Source organism: Artemia sp. Qi Xiang Cuo, chromosome 8 (genome assembly GCF_049724085.1).
Source record: "Artemia sp. Qi Xiang Cuo chromosome 8, ASM4972408v1, whole genome shotgun sequence".
NCBI classification, from domain to species: domain Eukaryota; kingdom Metazoa; phylum Arthropoda; class Branchiopoda; order Anostraca; family Artemiidae; genus Artemia; species Artemia sp. Qi Xiang Cuo.
The window spans coordinates 33378792-33398608 of record NC_142801.1 but is presented as its reverse complement, the minus strand read 5'-3'; the positions used below and the strand labels follow the sequence as shown (position 1 = coordinate 33398608).

Below are 19817 nucleotides of genomic sequence, written 5' to 3'. Positions count from 1 at the left end.
GATTGTATAGATATAATAGCGTTTCCGTCAAAGTGGGAATGAATGTTCAGATTGAACCCTATTTTTTTCTTTTTTGCGGTGAAGATTAAACACTTCATTTTACCCAAGCTGTTTGTTTCGAGAATGCATATTCATATTAGGACTCTTCTAAAGATCTTGAAATTTGAAAGACGGATAAATGAACGGCATGATTGTATAGATATAATAGCGTTTCCGTCAAAGGGGGAATGAATGTTCAGATTGAACCCTATTTTTTTCGTTTTTGCGGTGAACATACATTAAACACTTCACTCTACCCAAGCTTTTTGTTTCGAGAATGCATATCCATATTAGAACTCTTCTGAAGATCTTGAAGTCCTCGACTAAGTTTTAATAAAATCTAAGTTGTTTTATTTCTTTATAAGAAAAGGTGCTATTTAAATGAAAGTGCCCTACTACTAACTACTACTAGCTACTCACCGCAGCAACAAACCAACTGAGGCCAATGAAGCTACGCATGCTCCTCCTCCATCCAAATCTATTCAACGCCTCTCTATTTACACCCTCCCAGGAAGTTCCAATTTAAATTTATAAAAAAAGTGTAATCGAAAAAAAAAAAAAATGCTCTGCCCATTGACTCTTTTCAAATTCTAGAATTAAAAATTGCAAGGCTCGATTCCTACACGATTCCTTTTTTTTTCTTGGATTGTCAAAAACGTTTCATGTCCATTAAAAGTATTGTAGGATCTTCACTGTATCCTATTTGTATTGATATAGCCCTTGAAAATCCAAAAACATTGGAAATTGTAGCCTAACAAGCTGTACCTTTAGCGTAAGCCTTAATGCTAAGGTGTAACGTAAATAATTCTCCCCCCCCCCACACTTTTATTTTTATACAGAAGACCTGGTATTTTGAAATCACATGTGTGGATAAGAAAGAAAAAAGCTCTTGTTGTATTTGTTTTGATTAGCAAATAAAACATAGAAATTACTAAATTAAGATGATCTTTGTGTGATTAATTTTGGCATATTTTTCTGCAAGCGATTTGTTGGATCTATTGGCAGAGCAACAAAAATAGGAATATAAATTAACACAAGCAACGTTGAACTTAAAAAATAATAAATAATTAGCAACACGAGATAAATTTCGAGTCAAGCCACAGTAAGATGAAAAAGTAAAATTATTTCATTTCTATAATACAATTTTTAAATGAAGCAACTGCTACCTATACTTTTTTTTTTAGATAAAATATGTTGAAGAGTTTTTACTAATAACAAAGTTTTGTTACTCAGACAAAAAAAAAGAAAGAAAGAGATTCGTAAGTGATTATGGAAATGTTTTGCGTTTAATGTTAGAAAATCGTTCAACTGTTTAATTCTTCAGTTGCTAAAATTAACAAAGGAACAGACTTGAATATTCCCGACTGACGCTTGGTATGAGCTGCCTTCAGCAAAATGAGAAGAAGTAGTTTTCCGCGCTCCCTTCCTTTAAATTGAACGGAAACACTCAGGAAAAACTGGACATTTTTTTTTTTTTTAAATTGGTTAAGATTTTTCTATTATTATTGCCAGTTTGCCTTAGGTCTAATTATTAAAAATTTTATCCGATGCTATTCTTCCAATGCCCAAAAATCGTGATCAAAAGTCGTGATTTAAGCGATTTGAAGCTCAATTTTTTCTAGAAAGGTCTGAATAAAAGTGAGGGAAAACGTTAGTTACACTTTTTTTCATATTTTCATATTTTGGAGAAGTAAATCAAGTTTTCTAAGTCTGTGTATAAAAGCGTAGTACTGGAGGAGGAAAGATTATCTTTTTTGTCACTTTGATCAGCATTTTCGGGGAAAATGTTGGTTCCGGAATCTTTAAGCTTTTATTTTTTAAGTAGCAAAATATTTTCAATACTTTTTATGCTATAAGTCGTAAAATTTGCTGCAGAGACCTGAATCTCGGACGAACTATGGCTTCCGTAATATATAACTAACCTGTAATTCTCGTTACTCTGTTACAAACTGGTTAAAAGAAAAGAAAAAATAAAGAAATTGTTTGGATATTACTTATTTTTCCTGCTTTGTTGCGTTTTTTTCTGGCCATTAGGAAGGAAGGTAGTGCTAACATTCCCTGAGAAACCGGGTTTTTACTATCCTGCCATTAGGATTCGTCGGATCTTCTTTTTTTTTAAATTGAGTGTTAATAAAATAAGTGATTCACCTTAAAATAAAAATAATTTTCTTTCAGACTTGACGTTTAATTAATTGAATTTGTTGTTTATGCTTTTCTAACTCTTCTATTTAAATTACCTCATTGTAACTACTTCTTAATTCTCATTTTCTCCTCCTTTACTCCTAAGGTTCTTGTATTTTTCTTCCTCAGTTGTGTTTTCTTTAAAGACTTAGTGAGTGGTTTGATTATGTTTATTAAATTTATTTATTTTTTTGTATCTGTATTGTTAAAATATTACTTCGTATCTTCGTATTTAATCATCTATTGATCTGTATGAACACGTTTTCTTGTTTGTATAGGTTTGTCTTCCTCTTATGGAGAAGTATTTCAGCAACAATCGTCATTATTTTCTTGCTGTTGCCACAGCTACTACCAGCGTTGGTGCTGCCTCTTTGAAAGAAAAAGAAATGGTTGCCAGTCTTTTTTGTAAGCTTGCCAATTTGCTGAGAGCTAAATTCTCAGTAATCGGAACCGACTCAAAAATTGCAGTCAAATGTCTTCAAGTTCTAATTAGAGGAACTGATGCAAAGTCCTTGGTGAAGAGCTGCCCTGAGTTTGTCCGAACTTCAATGCTGACCTTTTTCAATAGTGCAGCGGAAGATTTGTGCCAGTGTGTTAACAATATACAGGAAGTAATTTGGATATATTTTTAATACTAAATAATTTTTTTTCTTTATTAAGTTGTTTAAATTTACAGTTTTCTATATCATAAGTTATCATTGCTTTCGCTCCCGTCTGCTAGCTTAACTGTAAAACGCCCATAGAAACCAACATTCTATATAGCAGTTAAAAAAAAAAAGAAGAAATGAAAATGCTAATTTTTCCATGTCCCAAACAGAAAAGGGTATGTCATATTTCCGTTATTACAGTAGACAGAGAGCTGTTTTTCTCGAAGGTTTAACCTAAAAAAGAGAGAACAAATTATAGTTGGATAATGTGGCGTGTAGTTGGCAGTTGGATAATATGGCACCGTTTAGGAATGTACTCTGTAAAGCTATGATAAGCAGTCACTGGCTTAGGGATGTGGAAGTATTCCTGTTCCAGTCATAACTGGCGTATTTTATGTTTTGTCATGTAAATACACTTGCATCCCGTAAACAAAAACCTCTGGAGTGCTCCCTAGGAATAAAATAAGGGATTTTTGAAGCAACTATGGGACGCATCCTTTCGTCTCAGATATGTGATTTGGTAATTGACAGATGTGAAACAATTAGTTAATCATTAATAATTAGTTAATTTATTAAACTAATTGAACTAATTAAACAATTAGTTAATTAGTTAAAATCTTAGGGAGGTTGTAAATCCGTCGAATAAAAAGAAAATAAAAGAAGAAAAAATAAAGAAACTCAGAAACATACTGTAAAAATAAAAAAGCTGTGCTTTGAGATGACAAATTTTAAGGAGAATACCATGACACAGTGCTAAAAAATTATATAAGTCTGATGAACTTTAGAACATAAAATATAATATAAACTTATTAGAGTCTAAACCTGATAGAAAGGCTGAGGGACAAGACGGACTATTCAACACGAAATCCTTAGAAACTAGGTACGTTTGAAAGTGCGATCAACAATTTTGCTAGCTAATTAAAAAGACGTACATTTGGAAATCAGGTTTTCGTGTGATGAGCATTTCGATTTTTTTTTTTTTTTTTTTTCCACTTTTACAATAAATCAAAAGGGATAAATTACAAAAAAAAGAAAATATGAAGACACACAAAATAAGTTAAACATATATATATATATATATATATATATATATATATATATATATATATATATATATATATATATATATATATATATATATATATATATATATATATATATATATATATATATATATATATATATATATATATATATATATATATATATATATATATATATATATATATATATATATATATATACGAGTATATGACACAAAAACACAAAACAACCGGATTAAATAACACTAAGAAGATGAAAGAAATACAAGGACACGCAAACAACTTGAAAATTTTAAACAGCCTATTCTAAGCATTTTAAACAGTAAAAACAAGACAACAGTGCTTGATTCAATTCATTATGCCAGACCTGATAAGAACAGGGGTTTAATAAGCCCAATGAAACAGTCCTTCATATTTAGCATATTTATAGTATTTATTGTTCTGTTTGAAATTTATGTCATTTATGTTATCAGTAGGGCTTATATACAGTGGTGGATCCAGAGAGAGGCTAGGGGGGCTATAGACCCCCCCCCCCTTGGGTGTTCAATTTACACCAGATAAAATGGGTAATTTGTTTTGTTCAGCTTATTGCCAGCCTTATTATTTTTAATGAGCTTATTTGTCATGTTTCTGAATTACTGGAGCATATGGAATCAGATAAGGACTCAGAAACAGCCTCTAAAGCAGTTCCCTTTGGGACCGTATTAAGAAGAAGCGACTTTGTCGTGAGTTTAAACACAGCTGTTCATTGCTTAGCTCATACTGTAAAACTGAGTAAGTTTCTTCAAGATGCCAAACAAGACCTATCAACTGCAACAGATTTTATAATGTTAATACTAAGCAAAATGAAATAAAATGGGAACATAATGAAAGGAAATGGGAACTTCGTGGGAGGGTGTAAAAAGGGAGGCTCTGAATAGACCGGGATGGAGGAGGAGCGTGCGTAGTTGTGTTGGCCTCAGGTGGCTTGGTGCTGCGGTGAGTTGTTAGTAGTAGTAAAATGCAAACTCAAACAAATGGGATCGGAAGTAGACAATGACTTCAAGATAGTATATGCCTCTTCACAAGCCACAGCATTGCAAATAGGGGAAGAAACAAGCTTACCCCGAACATGCAGCCGACAGCCTCCAAGAGCTAATATCCAGCTACCAGGTCAAGAGGAGAAACAGTATTACAAGGTGGCAATACACTTTCCATTATTGATTCATCTTATTTCGGACTTGAACACCAGATCTAGTTCCGTTAGTGAGGTTTCACATCTAGAGGGACTATTTCCATCTAGATTTTCTAATCACACAGTTGAAGAAGTGTTGGAAGCTGTCATTAACAACTATGAGGACATTTCTGCTTCATCATTAGAGTTATCCGCAAAGATTGGACTTTTGCGGGAACATTGGAAATTGACAGTCCCCAAGAATCTTCTACAAAGTTGTGAAATTGCTCTGTCAAAGTGTAATAGAGATTTCTTTCCATACGTAGCAATTTTATTTCAGATATTCGCTACATTACCTGTCACAACTGCCTCGACCGAGGTGATTTTTTCTTCACTGAGAAGAATAAAGACTTATCTCAGGTCAACCATGACAGAAGACCGATTGAACGGGATTGCACTGGCTCACATTCATAAGGAAAGGGAAATCGATGTAGATAAAGTCTTCCCTGGTTACAGTAATGATAGAAAATATGGTTTCCATGTATTGATTTATTTTAAATTAACTAAAACAATAGAAAATTTGTTGAGAAATGAAATGAAACAAATGAAATGAACTCTTCCAAAGTTCAAATGATGTTGAAGAAAGCTGAAATTTCACTATGTCTCTCGCGCATTCGGTCTGAAATTTTTGCAATTGTTACCCAGTAGTTACGATTGTGAAATTATTTGAAAAAACCTAACTGCCAAGTTAATAAAGATAATTCCTAAATTACCTGCTAAGTTACTAAGCCCAATTGCCAAAATCTTCTCTTTAAGCTACAGTCAATGACGATCCTTTAATGGTTAAAGTTAAATATTATTAACAAGTAAAACTTTAATTACCTTGTAATCAGTTTGATAATTTATCGAAATCAACGTTCACTTTTTAGTTGTCCTGAAAAATCCAAAATTTGCTTTTTGGTGAAAAATATGAATACACTTCTATTTTATAACAATTGATCAACTGCTACATGTTGATACATTATCATTTTAACAAAAATGAAAAAATTTAATATATGAGTTTCGGCTAGCTGAACCCAAATTTTTTATAGCAGAGACAGTTCTGCCAACCACAAGCGCAGTGTCTGCATTTTTTTTTACGGTAAAATCTAGTGTCATACTACTGCCTATAAGGAGACATTTTGGGAAGTTAACCTATAGGATTTTGTTGCTGGCTATGGGAAAAATTAAGAGATGTACGCTGTTTTATTTATTTACTTGTACATAACTACCCTGGAAGAGAAAGCTGCTCTACAAGTTTTTTAAACTTAAATTTAAATGCCACCCGGTTAATATGGTTTGTATAGGGATGTTGTTAGTTTCGTTTATTTACTTACACATAAACTAAAAGTGACAGGTACCCACCCAAGATGTTTCTCATACCTTTATTGAAACATGACACGACCAATAGGGTACGTTTTTATCTAATCTTTATCGTGATTAAGGTCCTATCTAACTCGTTTCGTCAAAATTTCACTTCTTTCAGTCTAAATTAACATTGCTGCGTGGGACTCACATGAAGACTTGTACATCGCTGAACTACATTCAATCGGTTGTTCTCCCTGCTCTTACTGCTCTATTTGACCATCTTGCGGGATACGAATTCGGCCGAGATTTGCTTCTTGATGATATTCAAGTTGCTTGTTACAAAATTTTGAATTGTCTTTTCAGTCTAGGTACTGATATTAGAACTGACGTAAGGTGAGAGTTTTTGACATATTTCATAAAAAGCTTTCGGTTAGAAAGTGAATGATACATGTATGTATATTTATTGAATAAATTTATGTGTCATGAACAGATATGAACTCATTTGTGTCTTGTGTGTTGTTAAATCTTTTAGGTTTTTTTTCTCTCTCTCTCTCTCTCTCTCTCTCTCTCTCTCTCTCTCTCTCTCTCTCTCTCTCTCTCTCTCTCGATATTCACCTGCGTTGACTGTGTAAGCTTATATTTTCGTAATCGATGTTGCTTTATGGGGGGGGGGCTGGAGTGAAAGTTTCAATGAAGCTGTTCATGCTATTTTCACAGGTCTAAGAGGGTTTTGGTTGGTTTTAGAAAAAAAAATTTTATACATGGTAAAATAGTAAATTTGTACATCATAGGGACTTGTTTTTTCCTGAATCATGGCAATAATGCGGGAACACGAAGAACAAAACGTCAGTAGAAAAATTTTCTACTTTGCTAGGACCGTTTTCAGTGTCTGGACCGAGAAGGAATGGCAACTCTACATACTGAACGCTGGAAAGATTCTGAAATCCTCTACGAAACATTCCTCTAGTTTTTCATTCTTATTTATGCCCTCTAGGACGTGAGTAGCTACTCTATCACTGACTAGTATTTCAATAGTTGGTCCAGTTTTTAAAATAAAAGCGACAGGCAGGCCTTAACCATACTTCCCAGAGTTTCCTGGCGTGACTTTACTGCTCTCTCGTCGGGTTTATGGTAATTTTAGAGCACTGGATTCCGACTTAAAGAGGATAGTAAATCCCTACGATGTAGGGATGTCGGTTTTTTCTTGATTAAAAACCTTTGAAATAATAAATGAACACCGAGGACCAAAATATTCGTAGAAAGCTTTTTTTACTCCGCTATGACTGTTTTTTTTTTAATATCTAGAAGGAGAAGGAAACACTAAATATTCCACACGGGAAAGGGTCTGAATTCCTCTCAAAATTATATTTATAATTATTCTTTTTTTTTGGTACTCTAGAACATGGGTAATTGCTGATTGAGCAGCTATTCTCCCACTGACTCTTATCTAAGCAGTTTAATATTCATCTTTTAAAATTTTTAATTTCCTAAATCAGGCGAAATCAGCTAGTGATATATCTTATGCTGGGAGATAGAATATACTGATAAGAACAGCTGTAGTCTTTGTTTCACGATGACGACAAATATTATCTTCCTGTCTTGCGGAGACTAAACTTTTTTTATGTAATGAGTAATCATCCAGGTTATATCCAGGCCAATTTTATATTTTTTGCCCCTTGTTGTAGGGGGAGGGCACAAACATATAAGGGAAACAGAGTGGAAGTTAAACCTAGTGAAATGTAATTCCTTGCCTTTAGTATAAAGATCTCAATATTCTGCTTAAACTGAAGAATGCGGCTACCAGAGGTGAATAATTGTAATTGTAATACACGGTCCTTCAAATTGTCTCTAGCTGTTCCCAAAAAAGCTGGGGGAAAAGTATTATGAAAAAATGAACAAATATTACTTTAATTGGTGACAGATGGTGTAGTAATGCAAATCCTGTAATAGATCTAATCTCAGCCTGCGTAGTTGTCTTTAATTTAAGAGTTTATACCATAAATTATCAGCAAAGCCCCCAAGTTTGACATAGCTATAAATGATACTGCCAACTAACTGCACAAATAACTGTCTTAACCTTCACATTAACTGGCAAGTATCAATTAACACCACTCTTTTCTTTAGTTTTCAAGATTGGCTTCCCTGTGTCTTTAAAACGAACTAAAATGTCTTTTTTGAGCAATTTTAAAGGATTTTTTGGGGATTCCCTTATCTTGAATGCTACTTAGCGGAACTTTAAATAATCAAAGTTGGGACACAGTCCTGATAATAATTTATTTTGTCTCAAATAAGGGCATCCATGATGTATTTATTGATCCATTGACGGTTTGTCCACTGGGGACTCTTACATAGAGATCGATGGGTCTATCTTTAAGCAAATAATAAAATATTAGCAGAACCAATCAGGTAAGGCATACGTTGGTTTCAGGCAAGCGGAAACGCAATGAGCAGACGGATTGCTTGTGCTGGCTATTATGCCTTGCCCAACTTTTTTTTAAGGCACAAGCGAGCTGCTTTTTTTATCTTTAGTATTTTTCTACTTTGAAATTTCGTGGAATTTTAAGTACTAAATATCAATTTAATTTTAATTGTTACTTTTATTTTGTTCAGGAAGTTCGTGAAGACAGAGATGGATCGACATAGACCTGCCATTGGAACTTGCCTTGGAGCTTTTGCGTCGACTTTCCCTGTTGCTTTCCTAGAGCCACATTTAAATAAGCATAATTCTCTTTCAATCTGTGGAAGACTCCAAGATCACTCTCTTGAAGCGCAAGGTGAATGATTAAACATTTGGGAGTTGTTGTTCTTGACTTCATACCATTTAAAAAAAAAGGAGAAAAATTTTCTCTTTTCAATTGTACCTTTATGCTATTTCATTCGATTTTTTATATTTGGCTTAGCTTAATACAAATACCTTTATGAAATTCTAATAATAGCATTAGTTACAGGTCATGAGACCGTAAAAGCTGAGAAGTGATCTAGTTTGTGTTAGATCACCAAATTCGCTTGAAACTTTTCTCAATTTAAGCTAAGAGCCGTTTGATTTTAAGGTTTTTTTGAAAATCATCTTTGACTGTTTGGTTGTGAGATCTATCTCCTGTGCAGGATATTTCTTCAAGACTTTCTAAAAAGAATACTTACCTTCATCTTTTCCATTTTTATTTTTATCGCATTACTGCTCATTATTTCTATTTCTACAGATAGTGTGTGAACGCTTCCCTTCTGATTAGGATATTGGATATAGGGATATATAGGTATATTGTATCTTCTCTAAAAATCTTTCTCTAAGCCCTCAGCTACTTTTACTGTGAAAGGATTTTTGGTTGCTTTTAGTTTTTTTTTTTCATATATATGTTTCATATCATTAGATTTTTCTTTGTTTTTTTCATCTAATCTGATTCCAAGTGTCTTATTAGGGATAAGAAATTACTTTCACTTCCAAACTTTCATTAGCCTATAAGCTCCACTATTTTCGTTAAGTTCATGCTTTCATTAGCCTAAAAGCTACAATACTATAATCTGTTCGAATTTTTTCTTCGTAGCTTGTTCGCTGCATATAGTAAGGATAAAAATAAGCTAGAAGAAGAAAAATTATCTCTACCATCAAGTGACGGTGTAAGAGGTTTACTTGAACATTGAAAATTTTGAATGTTTAAAAGGTCGTTGGTAGTAGGGGAGGTATAGTATTAGGGGGAGCAGAGAGTTCAGTAAATACGTTACAAAAATATCAAATCACAGCGAAAAGCAAAATGTTCAAACAAATAATGCGACGCAAAATTTTGAGACAACTTAAACCTGCATTTTTCTCTTAAAATCTAGTGGATCAAGTTTGTCATAGATACTCCTTAGTTGCTTTGTCATTTTGGATAATTTCTAACAGAGGCACGATTTTCTATTTCTTAGAAATGAGGTTGATATAAATTGTAACATTTATAATATGTAAAAACAAAATAGGTCTTTAACAGTAAGCTCAACAGCATAGAAGGCATTTATTGTACGTGAGAAACAGGATTTCTACCTTCTTTGATTGCTCAAAAATTTTTAAAACAAATAGTTTAATAATTTATTTTATAGATATCATGTCAAGATTAGAGGCTTGTTTACCAACATTGGAAAACATACTGAGTCAAATTGAACAGTTTGTTACTTCAGAGAAGAGTTACACAGATATGCCTCACATAATTGATGTCTACCTTCCTATGATGTGTGCCTATTTGCCTTTTTGGTGGTCTCAAGGACCAGACAACGTCAATCCTACAACTGGGAACCATATTACAATGGTCACAAGTGAACACATGAATCATCTATTGAAAAATATTATAAACCTGATAAAGAATAACATTGGCACGGAAGGGTCCCCATGGATGATTCGTATTGCAGGTATTTAATAAATTAGTATAGATTATAACCCCTTGGGATTGTTGGCAATATTTTTTTTTTCATTGAAAACTAGGACTGGCCATTTTGAAATTAATCAGATTCTTAAGCGCTATCTTTTATATATATATATATATTTGTTTTTTTTTTTTTTTTTTTTTTTTTTTTGTATGTCCGTTTTTGCTATTTTGCTCCTTTTTGTTTGAAGAGCCTTTTCGCATGAAGATTATCTTTTCAGAGATCGCTCGTAAATTTTCCCAATCGTATTCACAATTTCAAATAAAATGTAGCATTTTCAGTGATCAGCAGCAACGTTAAGATACAAAATTAATGGTGAAGCATATTATAATTGATATAATTTTACTGTAATATAAGCTAATTTAAAATCGTTATAATGTATGTGTCCTAAATATGTGAATTTAAGCTTCAAAGTTAGAACTATGGGCTGTTTCCAGATGTCAATTTTCTGCTCAAGTCAAGCGGAGGAGTTATCTCTGAAGTAACGTCTATCATGAAAGATCAGATAACAATTCCATTATTTATTTATTTTACAACATCTACCACGAATTACAAAGAGCTGAATTCATATTTCAGTTTAATAATTACAAAATGAGAGACGAAAATTAATTGAGAAAACCAACTCATGTAAAAAAAAGGAAAAAAATGAATACACAGAATTAGCTGCTGAAGAATAACAAATTTGAAGACAACAAAATGTTAGAATAAGCTAAGGCGAAAATGGTAGAAAGCAGCCTAAAATAAACTGAAAGAATTGGAAAGAAAAGGGCAAGTAAAAATTAAGGCTGCACTGGATGTCTATAATACAAGTAGTAAACAATTGGGATAAATGAGGACTTAGCAAGATAGTGACATAAAAAAAAGGAATAAAACAGAAGTTTAGCAATAAGACGTCCCTAGATACAGTTTTGCTTAACCTTTATTGATGAATTTACGATTGGGAGTCTTTTATTCATCTTTTTTCCTTTTTTTTTAAAGTTTGTAGTCTAGTTTCCCGAGGACAGTTGTTACTTATATACCTGAAATATTCGTATATATTTGTCTTGATTTAATAAGCCCCTCTATCTTTTTTCAGCCACAAAACCTGAAATCTAAGGAAATTCAATTTTATTTTCTTATTCAGTTAATTTTAAGAACTTGATGGTTTTTTAATATAATTTCTCAGAATAAAAATATGCTCAAAAATATAACTTATTAATGTGTTGTATATTTGTTGTCCTTTTCACTTGTTTAAAATGGCCCAATATTTTCTCAAAAATACTTTTCCGTGTAAAAAAAAATTAATTTTACAAAGACTAGATATATGTCTTATCAATAGGTTTGTTTATTGTTTTTATCTTTCAGGGTATACCCAACAAATAATAGTTAATACATCAGAAGAATTACTTAAGGATCCATTTTTGCCTCTAGCCTTAAAAGTCAGGAAAAGGACCGAACAAGTTTATCACAAAGAAGACTCACTAAGGGGATTCTTGAAGTCTACAACTGAAGACACATCCCAGGTAATCATTAGGGCCTAAGAAGCTATATTTCCCTGCAGCAGGAATTAAAAACGAAAACTAAAATCGCTCACCTGTATTCCAAGAAGAAATCAGCATGTTCTATTATGTACTATAGATCTTGTATGAAGTGAAGGAAGACTTAAAAAGAACTGCTTTTTATTCTTTTTTTATTCTAATGTTTTATACATAATTCAACAGCCATCTTTAATGGTGTCGACAAACTTTTTGTTCTATTTTTTTTGCAATGTAGTTCATATTTCATTATACCTGAAAACTAGGATTTTCTATGATTTTTCTTTTGGTTCTTACAAAATACTAAAGGTCAGTATTCTGCAAAAAGTTTCTACAAGTGTTTCCAAATTTAACCATGAAAAAAATATGCGGAAAGAAATTCAATAAACGCTTGTCGCACTTAAAAATTCAAAGATATTGCGGAAACTTGTGAATAATCATTTAAGGTAGACATGTCTTAAGATTTTAATTACAAAATATTTCACATTTATCCGACATGGGCTTGTCTAAATGTTTATGATATATCAAGCCAAACAGGACACGGTGGTATTTCAATATAAGTTGTTTTGTTACACTTGAATGTGTCATGTCTGTATTTCTTGGTTTCTGGAGTGAAAAAATTGACTTAATATTGGTGCTTTGTGTGATACAAGTCAAGTAATAAAAGTGAGTCTTCTGGAATATATATTTGGAAGGGATGAACTTTAACATAATCGGATAATTGGTCTTTCCAAAAATATGCTCTTGAAGGTAAGTCAGCAACTAAAAATTTGAAGCGTTGGATAGTTCTAGTAACAAACAAATTAATGCGTAGCTTAGATTTTTAGCTATTCCATTATGTATACACTTTTACCGATTCCTATTTGTAAGCAAGATGTTAGGATTAGTATATATTTTTACATAGTTTTACTCAATCAATCACTGGAATTTTTACCGAATTTACTGCCAATTAACGGTTGTGTTTTCCTTCTTTTACAGCAACTGGTAAAGTTGCACTTTCTAGAGCTAGAAATATTTTTCTGCTCATTTTCTGTTGATTCTTCACACACGCTCTTTATTTTTAAACTTGTCGCCCGCAAGTTTAAAAAATTGAATTAAAAATTAAGGATCTTTTCATTGAAAATTTAATTTCTGGTTTTTCCTAAGGTTTCGAGACGGATATCGCTGTGTATGTTTCCAAGTAACCAATATAAAGAACTAGATTCATTTTTAGTGTCCTTGGTACTTTAAAATACAATTACCGCTATCAGCAACAAAAGGGAAATCCCAATGCTACCGCACCTAAAAGTTGTTGGCTCAATAAATCACAAAAGGTTGTCCCTATATTCGAAAAATATACTTAACCCACGTGTTCGTTTTAAAACTGTTTTGACACAGTTTGAAAATCCATAAATCACTAATCTGGTTTCCCAAGTAAACCATGTTTACCTATTATTGATCAATGAAAAATGAGAACTGGTAGACTTTCGGAAACCTTTAAAGACAGCATCGTGAATATAATTTTGTTTTTAAATTAAATTCCACCTTAATACTTATGTAGCTAATTTACTTTAGTTTTTATAATAAAGCCACAAAAAATAAATGGAAACTATTAGGTCTGGTTAACTTGAGGGAAAATAATAGAATTTTGCCTTTTTAGCTTGGTAAATTCCACTTGAAATGCTTTATAATCTCGAGTTAGACCGCTTCATCCTAGAGGAACGTAGTTAAAAATTGCCAAAACACATAAAAAAGCTTGTATCATTGCATAGAATTTTCTGTTGTAAATCCGTAAGAAAGTGGACACTGGTTGTCTTGGTTCAGGAACCTTATTGAAGCTCAGGGGCGTCGTTTGGGGTTGGCAAGGGGGGGGGGGTTGCCCCCCCCCCCAATAATGTGGAGAAAAAAATATTATACATCCCATGCCCTTTGACTTTCCAGATATGGACCCCTCTTGCCCCTCCAATAAAAATGCCGGAGATTTGCCCCTGCTGAAGCTTGAAATATTTTTCTGCTCATTTTCTGTTGATTCTTCACACACGCTCTTTATTTTTAAACTTGTCGCCCGCAAGTTTAAAAAATTTAATTAAAAATTAAGGATCTTTTCATTGAAAATTTAATTTCTGGTTTTTCCTAAGGTTTCGAGACGGATATCGCTGTGTATGTTTCCAAGTAACCAATATAAAGAACTAGATTCATTTTTAGTGTCCTTGGTACTTTAAAATACAATTACCGCTATCAGCAACAAAAGGGAAATCCCAAAGCTACCGCACCTAAAAGTTGTTGGCTCAATAAATCACAAAAGGTTGTCCCTATATTCGAAAAATATACTTAACCCACGTGTTCGTTTTAAAACTGTTTTGACACTGTTTGAAAATCCATAAATCACTAATCTGGTTTCCCAAGTAAACCATGTTTACATATTATTGATCAATGAAATATGAGAACTGGTAGACTTTCGGAAACCTTTAAAGACAGCATCGTGAATATAATTTTGTTTTTAAATTAAATTCCACCTTAATACTTATGTAGCTAATTTACTTTAGTTTTTATAATAAAGCCACAAAAAATAAATGGAAACTATTAGGTCTGGTTAACTTGAGGGAAAATAATAGAATTTTGCCTTTTTAGCTTGGTAAATTCCACTTGAAATGCTTTATAATCTCGAGTTAGGCCGCTTCATCCTAGAGGAACGTAGTTAAAAATTGCCAAAACACATAAAAAACCTTGTATCATTGCATAGAATTTTCTGTTGTAAATCCGTAAGAAAGTGGACACTGGTTGTCTTGGTTCAGGAACCTTATTGAAGCTCAGGGGCGTCGTTTGGGGTTGGGATGGGGGGAGTTGCCCCCCCCCCCCCAATAATGTGGAGAAAAAAATATTATACATCCCATGCCCTTTGACTTTCCAGATATGGACCCATCTTGCCCCTCCAATAAAATTGCTGGAGATTCGCCCCTGCTGAAGCTTCTTTGTAACTTAGTTTATTTCTTTTGATACTTTTTTATCTTTCTATTTAAAACGTTGCCAATTCTTACTTACATTTATGCATTTTATTGGATTCCTTTCTTTCAGGTGGAAAGTCAACTTCAAGGAGATTGGTACATGCTTGTACGGGATATTTATGCTTTTTATCCCCTATTGATAAAATACGTTGACTTGCAAAGAAATCACTGGTTGAAAAATAATGTACTAGAAGCAGAAGAACTGTATGGCCATATCGCTGAAATTTTTAATTTATGGTCCAAATCTCAGGTATGTTCGCTCGAGCAGTTTTTAATTATTTCTATTGTTGTGTATTATCTTTATTATTATTCTTTATCATTTGTATTACTTTTGTTATTTAAATATTTCTCTTTAGTCATAGTTTAATAATTATTACAATTATAATTGTTATTCTTCATTGAGGGATTGAACATCTGGAAGAATAGCTTGTGATAGCTGCACCCTCATTCGATAATTTTAAAGCCATTTTGTTCACGTAGTTGAAAGTTCTAGAAACTAGGTCTTTGAGGATGACACCCCCTCCCCACCACAGCATCAGGGCAAGGGTTGTAAGCTATGCCCTGGGGTCATATAAAGTTTTTATAGAAAGCTTTGTTGTAGAAACTTCAAAAAAAGCTCATTTGATTGGAAATCGAAAGGGCTAGTGCCCTTTTTAATAGTCAAAAATGATTTGTGAGCAACTAACCTCCCTCGCACGCCCACCATTTCCCCAAACACATCCAATAAAAATTTTGAGATGGGTATTTTGTTCAATGTAGTTGAAAATTCTGGAAATTATGTCCTTGAGGATGAAAAACCCCTCAGGGCAAGGGTTGTGGGTTATGCCCTGGGGGAAAATAAGGTTTTTATAGAAAATTTTTGGTAGAAACTTCAAAAAGGGCTCATTCAATTGGAAATTGAAAGGGCAAGTGTCCTTTTTAATAGCCGAAAGTGATTGGAGGGCCACTACCCCCCCCCCTCACACCCTCCATTTCCCCAAACACATCCAATCAAAATTTTGCGATATACATTTTTCCCAAGGTAGTTGAAAGGTCTGGAAATTATGTCTTTGAGGATGATACTCCCCCTACAGCCCTCAGGGCAAGGGTTGTAAGTTATGCCCTGGGGGCATATAAGGTTTTTACAGAAAGCGTTGTCGTAAAAACTTCAAAAAGGGCTCACTCCATTTGAAATAGAAATGACTAGTATTTGAAAGAAATAATATTTGAAAGTAATTGGAGGACAACTAACCCTACTCTTACGCCCACCATTTCCCCAAACACATTCAATCGAAATTTTGTGATTTCTATTTTGTTCAACATAGTTAAAAGTTCTGGAAATGAGGTCTTTGAGGATGATAACCCTCTCAGAGCTCTCATGGCAAGGGTTGTAAGTTATGCCCTGGGTACATATAAGGTTTTTGTAGACAACGTTGTCGTAGAAACTTCAAAAAAGCTAATTTGATTGGAAATTGAAAGGGCCAGTGCCCTTTTTCATAGTCGAAATGATTGGAGAGCAACTAGCCCCTCTCTCACGCCCACCATTTCCCCAAACATATCCAATTAAAATTTTGAGATAGGCATTTTCTGCAACGTAGTTGAAAGTTCTGGAAATTATGATTTTGAGGATGACAACCCCCCCCCCCCCCAAACCCCTCAGGGCAAGGGTTGTAAGTTATGCCCTGGGTGCATATAAGGTTTTTATAGAAAATATTTTCGTAGAAACTTCAAAAAGGGCTCATTCAATTAGAAATTGAAAGGGATAGTGCCCTTTTAATAGTCTAAAGTGATTGAAGGGAAACTAACCCCCCTCTCGCGCCCACCATTTCCCCAAACACATCCAATCGGAATTTTGAGATAGTCATTTTGTTCAACGTAGATGAAAATTCTGGAAATTAGGTTTTTAAGGATGACACCCCCCCCCCCACAGCCTTCAAGGCAATGGTTGCAAGTCACGCCATATAAGGTTTTTTTTATAGAAAATGTTGTCGTAGAAACTTCAAAAGAGGCTCATTCAATTAGAAATTGAAAGTGCTAGTGCCTTTTTTAATAGGCTAGTCGAAACTGATTGAAGGGCAACTAACCTCACGCCCACCATTTCCTCAAACACGTCCAATCAGAGTTTTGAGATAGCCATTTTTTTCAACGTAGTTGAAAGTTCTGGATATTAAGTCTTTGAGGATGAACCGTCCCCCCCCCCCCCTCCGACACTCCTCAGGGCAAGGACTGTAAGTTATGCCCTGGGGGCATATAAGGTTTTTTACAGAGAGCGCTGTAATAGAAACTTCGAAGGGCTAGTGCCCTTTTTTATAGTCAAAAGTGATTGGAGGAGAACTAACACCCCTCCCACGCCCATTATTTCCCCAAAAGCATCCAATAAAAATTTGGAGATAGCCATTTTGTTCAACGTAGTTGGAAAATCCGGAAATTATGTCTTTGAGGATGACACTCCCCCCGCAGCCCTGAACGCAAGGGTTGTAAGTTATGCTCTGGGGGCATATAGGGTTTTACAGAAAGCATATTCGTAGAAACTTCAAGAAGGGCTCATTCGATTGGAAATTGAAAGGGTTGGTGCCCTATTTCTCACGCCCACCATTTCCTCAAACACATCCAATCAAAATTTTGAGATAGAAATTTTAATCAACGTAGTTGAAAGTTCTGGAAATTATGTCTTTGCCAGCGTTGTCGTAGAAACTTAAAAAAAGACTCATTCAATTGGGAATTGAGAGGGCTAGTGCCCTTAATAATAGTCAAAAGTGATCTGAGGGCGAATTCACCCCCCCCCCCATGCCCATCTTTTCCCAAAACACTTCCGATCAACATTTTGATATAGCCATTTTGTTAAGCCTATCAGAAAGGTCTGGAAATTACATCTTTGAGGATAACAAATCCCCCAACCTCTCGGGCAAGGGTTGTAAATTTTGCTTTAGGTACGTATTAGGTTTTTATAGAAAGTTTGGTCATATAAAATTCAAAGGAGAGGAATTAGACTGGTATTCAGACGTTCTAATTCTCTTTTTAAGAAGTCAAAGTGATCAGAGGGCAGCTATCCTCTCCCCCCTACACACGTGTCGTATTGTCTCGAATACGTCTAATAGAAATTTTGATATAGCCATTCTATTCAAAATATTCAAAATATCATATAACAAGGCTTTTGGGAGTGAAACAAACCCCAGAGATTTGGGGTAAGGGTTGTAAGTTATGCCCAGGGTGTATTTAAGGTTTTTATGGAAGGGTCTTTCTCCCTGGAAAAGACTGTGTCAATATAAAACGAACAGAAATTAATAAAAAAACTTTTTCCATAAAATAAGTTTTTCCTAAAAAGTGAAGAACTCCGTTAAACCAAAAATGATCAAAAATAGAATCCAATAATTTACCAAGCTTACAACTACCACAAATCAGAATAAATAAATATATAAAAACTAAAACTAACAGAAATTAAAATAAGTCAAACCCAAAACGTACCTGCCGACAGACTATAGAGACGAAAATTCTGAAACGAAGTTTGCTCTAGCATGCAGAAAAATGGGTAAATGTTAGGGTAAAATCAGAGTCTCGCTATCCATTGGGTTCTGTTGGGGGACTTTAATTGTGACCTATTGAAAAGTGATAATCCACGTACGGCTCTGCTTCTTAGCCTGATTCCAAATGAAAGTGCTCTCTTACCAAAGTCTGCTGATTTCACATATATACATCCCTGAGTTTCAGTGTCGAACCTTGATCACGTGCTTGTTTCTGGTAGTATTGCCAGTCATGTTGTAAGTGTAAGCATACTTAATGATGTTGTAGTATCTGACCATTTGCTGTTGTCTTTCAGTATTATGGCTCCATTTAACCATGCACGGGTAATCCAAAATTCTAAGTGGCGTACTGTGGTAGAATGGAATAAAATTGATATACCCCAGTACCAGCATTGTATTGATAATGTTCTCGCAAAGATAAAAATACCATTTGAGCTTCTCCAGAATTCGGCTCCGTCTTCAATTAATGAAAATCGCATTAAGTTAAATATAAATGTGTCACTCATTTCGCATGCTTTATTACAAGCAGAAAAGCAGTTTGTCCCTCCCACTAAAGTACGAGTCGGATCCCAAGTGAAGGGCTGGTCCCAGAATTCTTTACTTGTTGAGGCTTGTAATAGGGCCAAATTCTGGCTAAGTGTCTGGATAGATTGCGACCGTCCCAGAACTGGTGTTGTAAATCTGATCCGTTTATCCACCAAACGCCTTTTATCAAAAGAGCTAGATAAACATAAGAGCTACTATTCGTTCAAATTTTTTTGAAAAGATTTTTAGTAACCCAGGACTTTTGTGGAAACAATTAACAAATAAACAAAAACAAAACCAATCATTTAATGTTCCTCCCGAACTATGGGAACAACATTTCTCCAGAGAGTTTACAGAACCAGACCCACTAATAGAAAATCCCTCCAAAGTTACACTCGAAAAGATACTTTCGATAGGGGACAAATCAATGTTTACTGTATCAGTTTTGGATGTTTATAATATAATTCGTAAAATTAAGAATCCTTTTTC

At 34.0% G+C, this 19817-nt stretch overlaps 1 protein-coding gene across 1 annotated transcript in view; it reads left to right on the top strand.

Annotated features, from left to right (window-relative positions):
• The window catches only part of RyR (Ryanodine receptor), a 602377-nt gene that overhangs the window by 384755 nt on the left and 197805 nt on the right, over nucleotides 1–19817 (top strand). The window contains 6 exon segments of the mRNA XM_089093383.1: nucleotides 2499–2831; nucleotides 6589–6803; nucleotides 9021–9184; nucleotides 10485–10790; nucleotides 12150–12307; nucleotides 15374–15553. Coding sequence (XP_088949509.1) covers nucleotides 2499–2831; nucleotides 6589–6803; nucleotides 9021–9184; nucleotides 10485–10790; nucleotides 12150–12307; nucleotides 15374–15553 — 1356 coding nt within the window.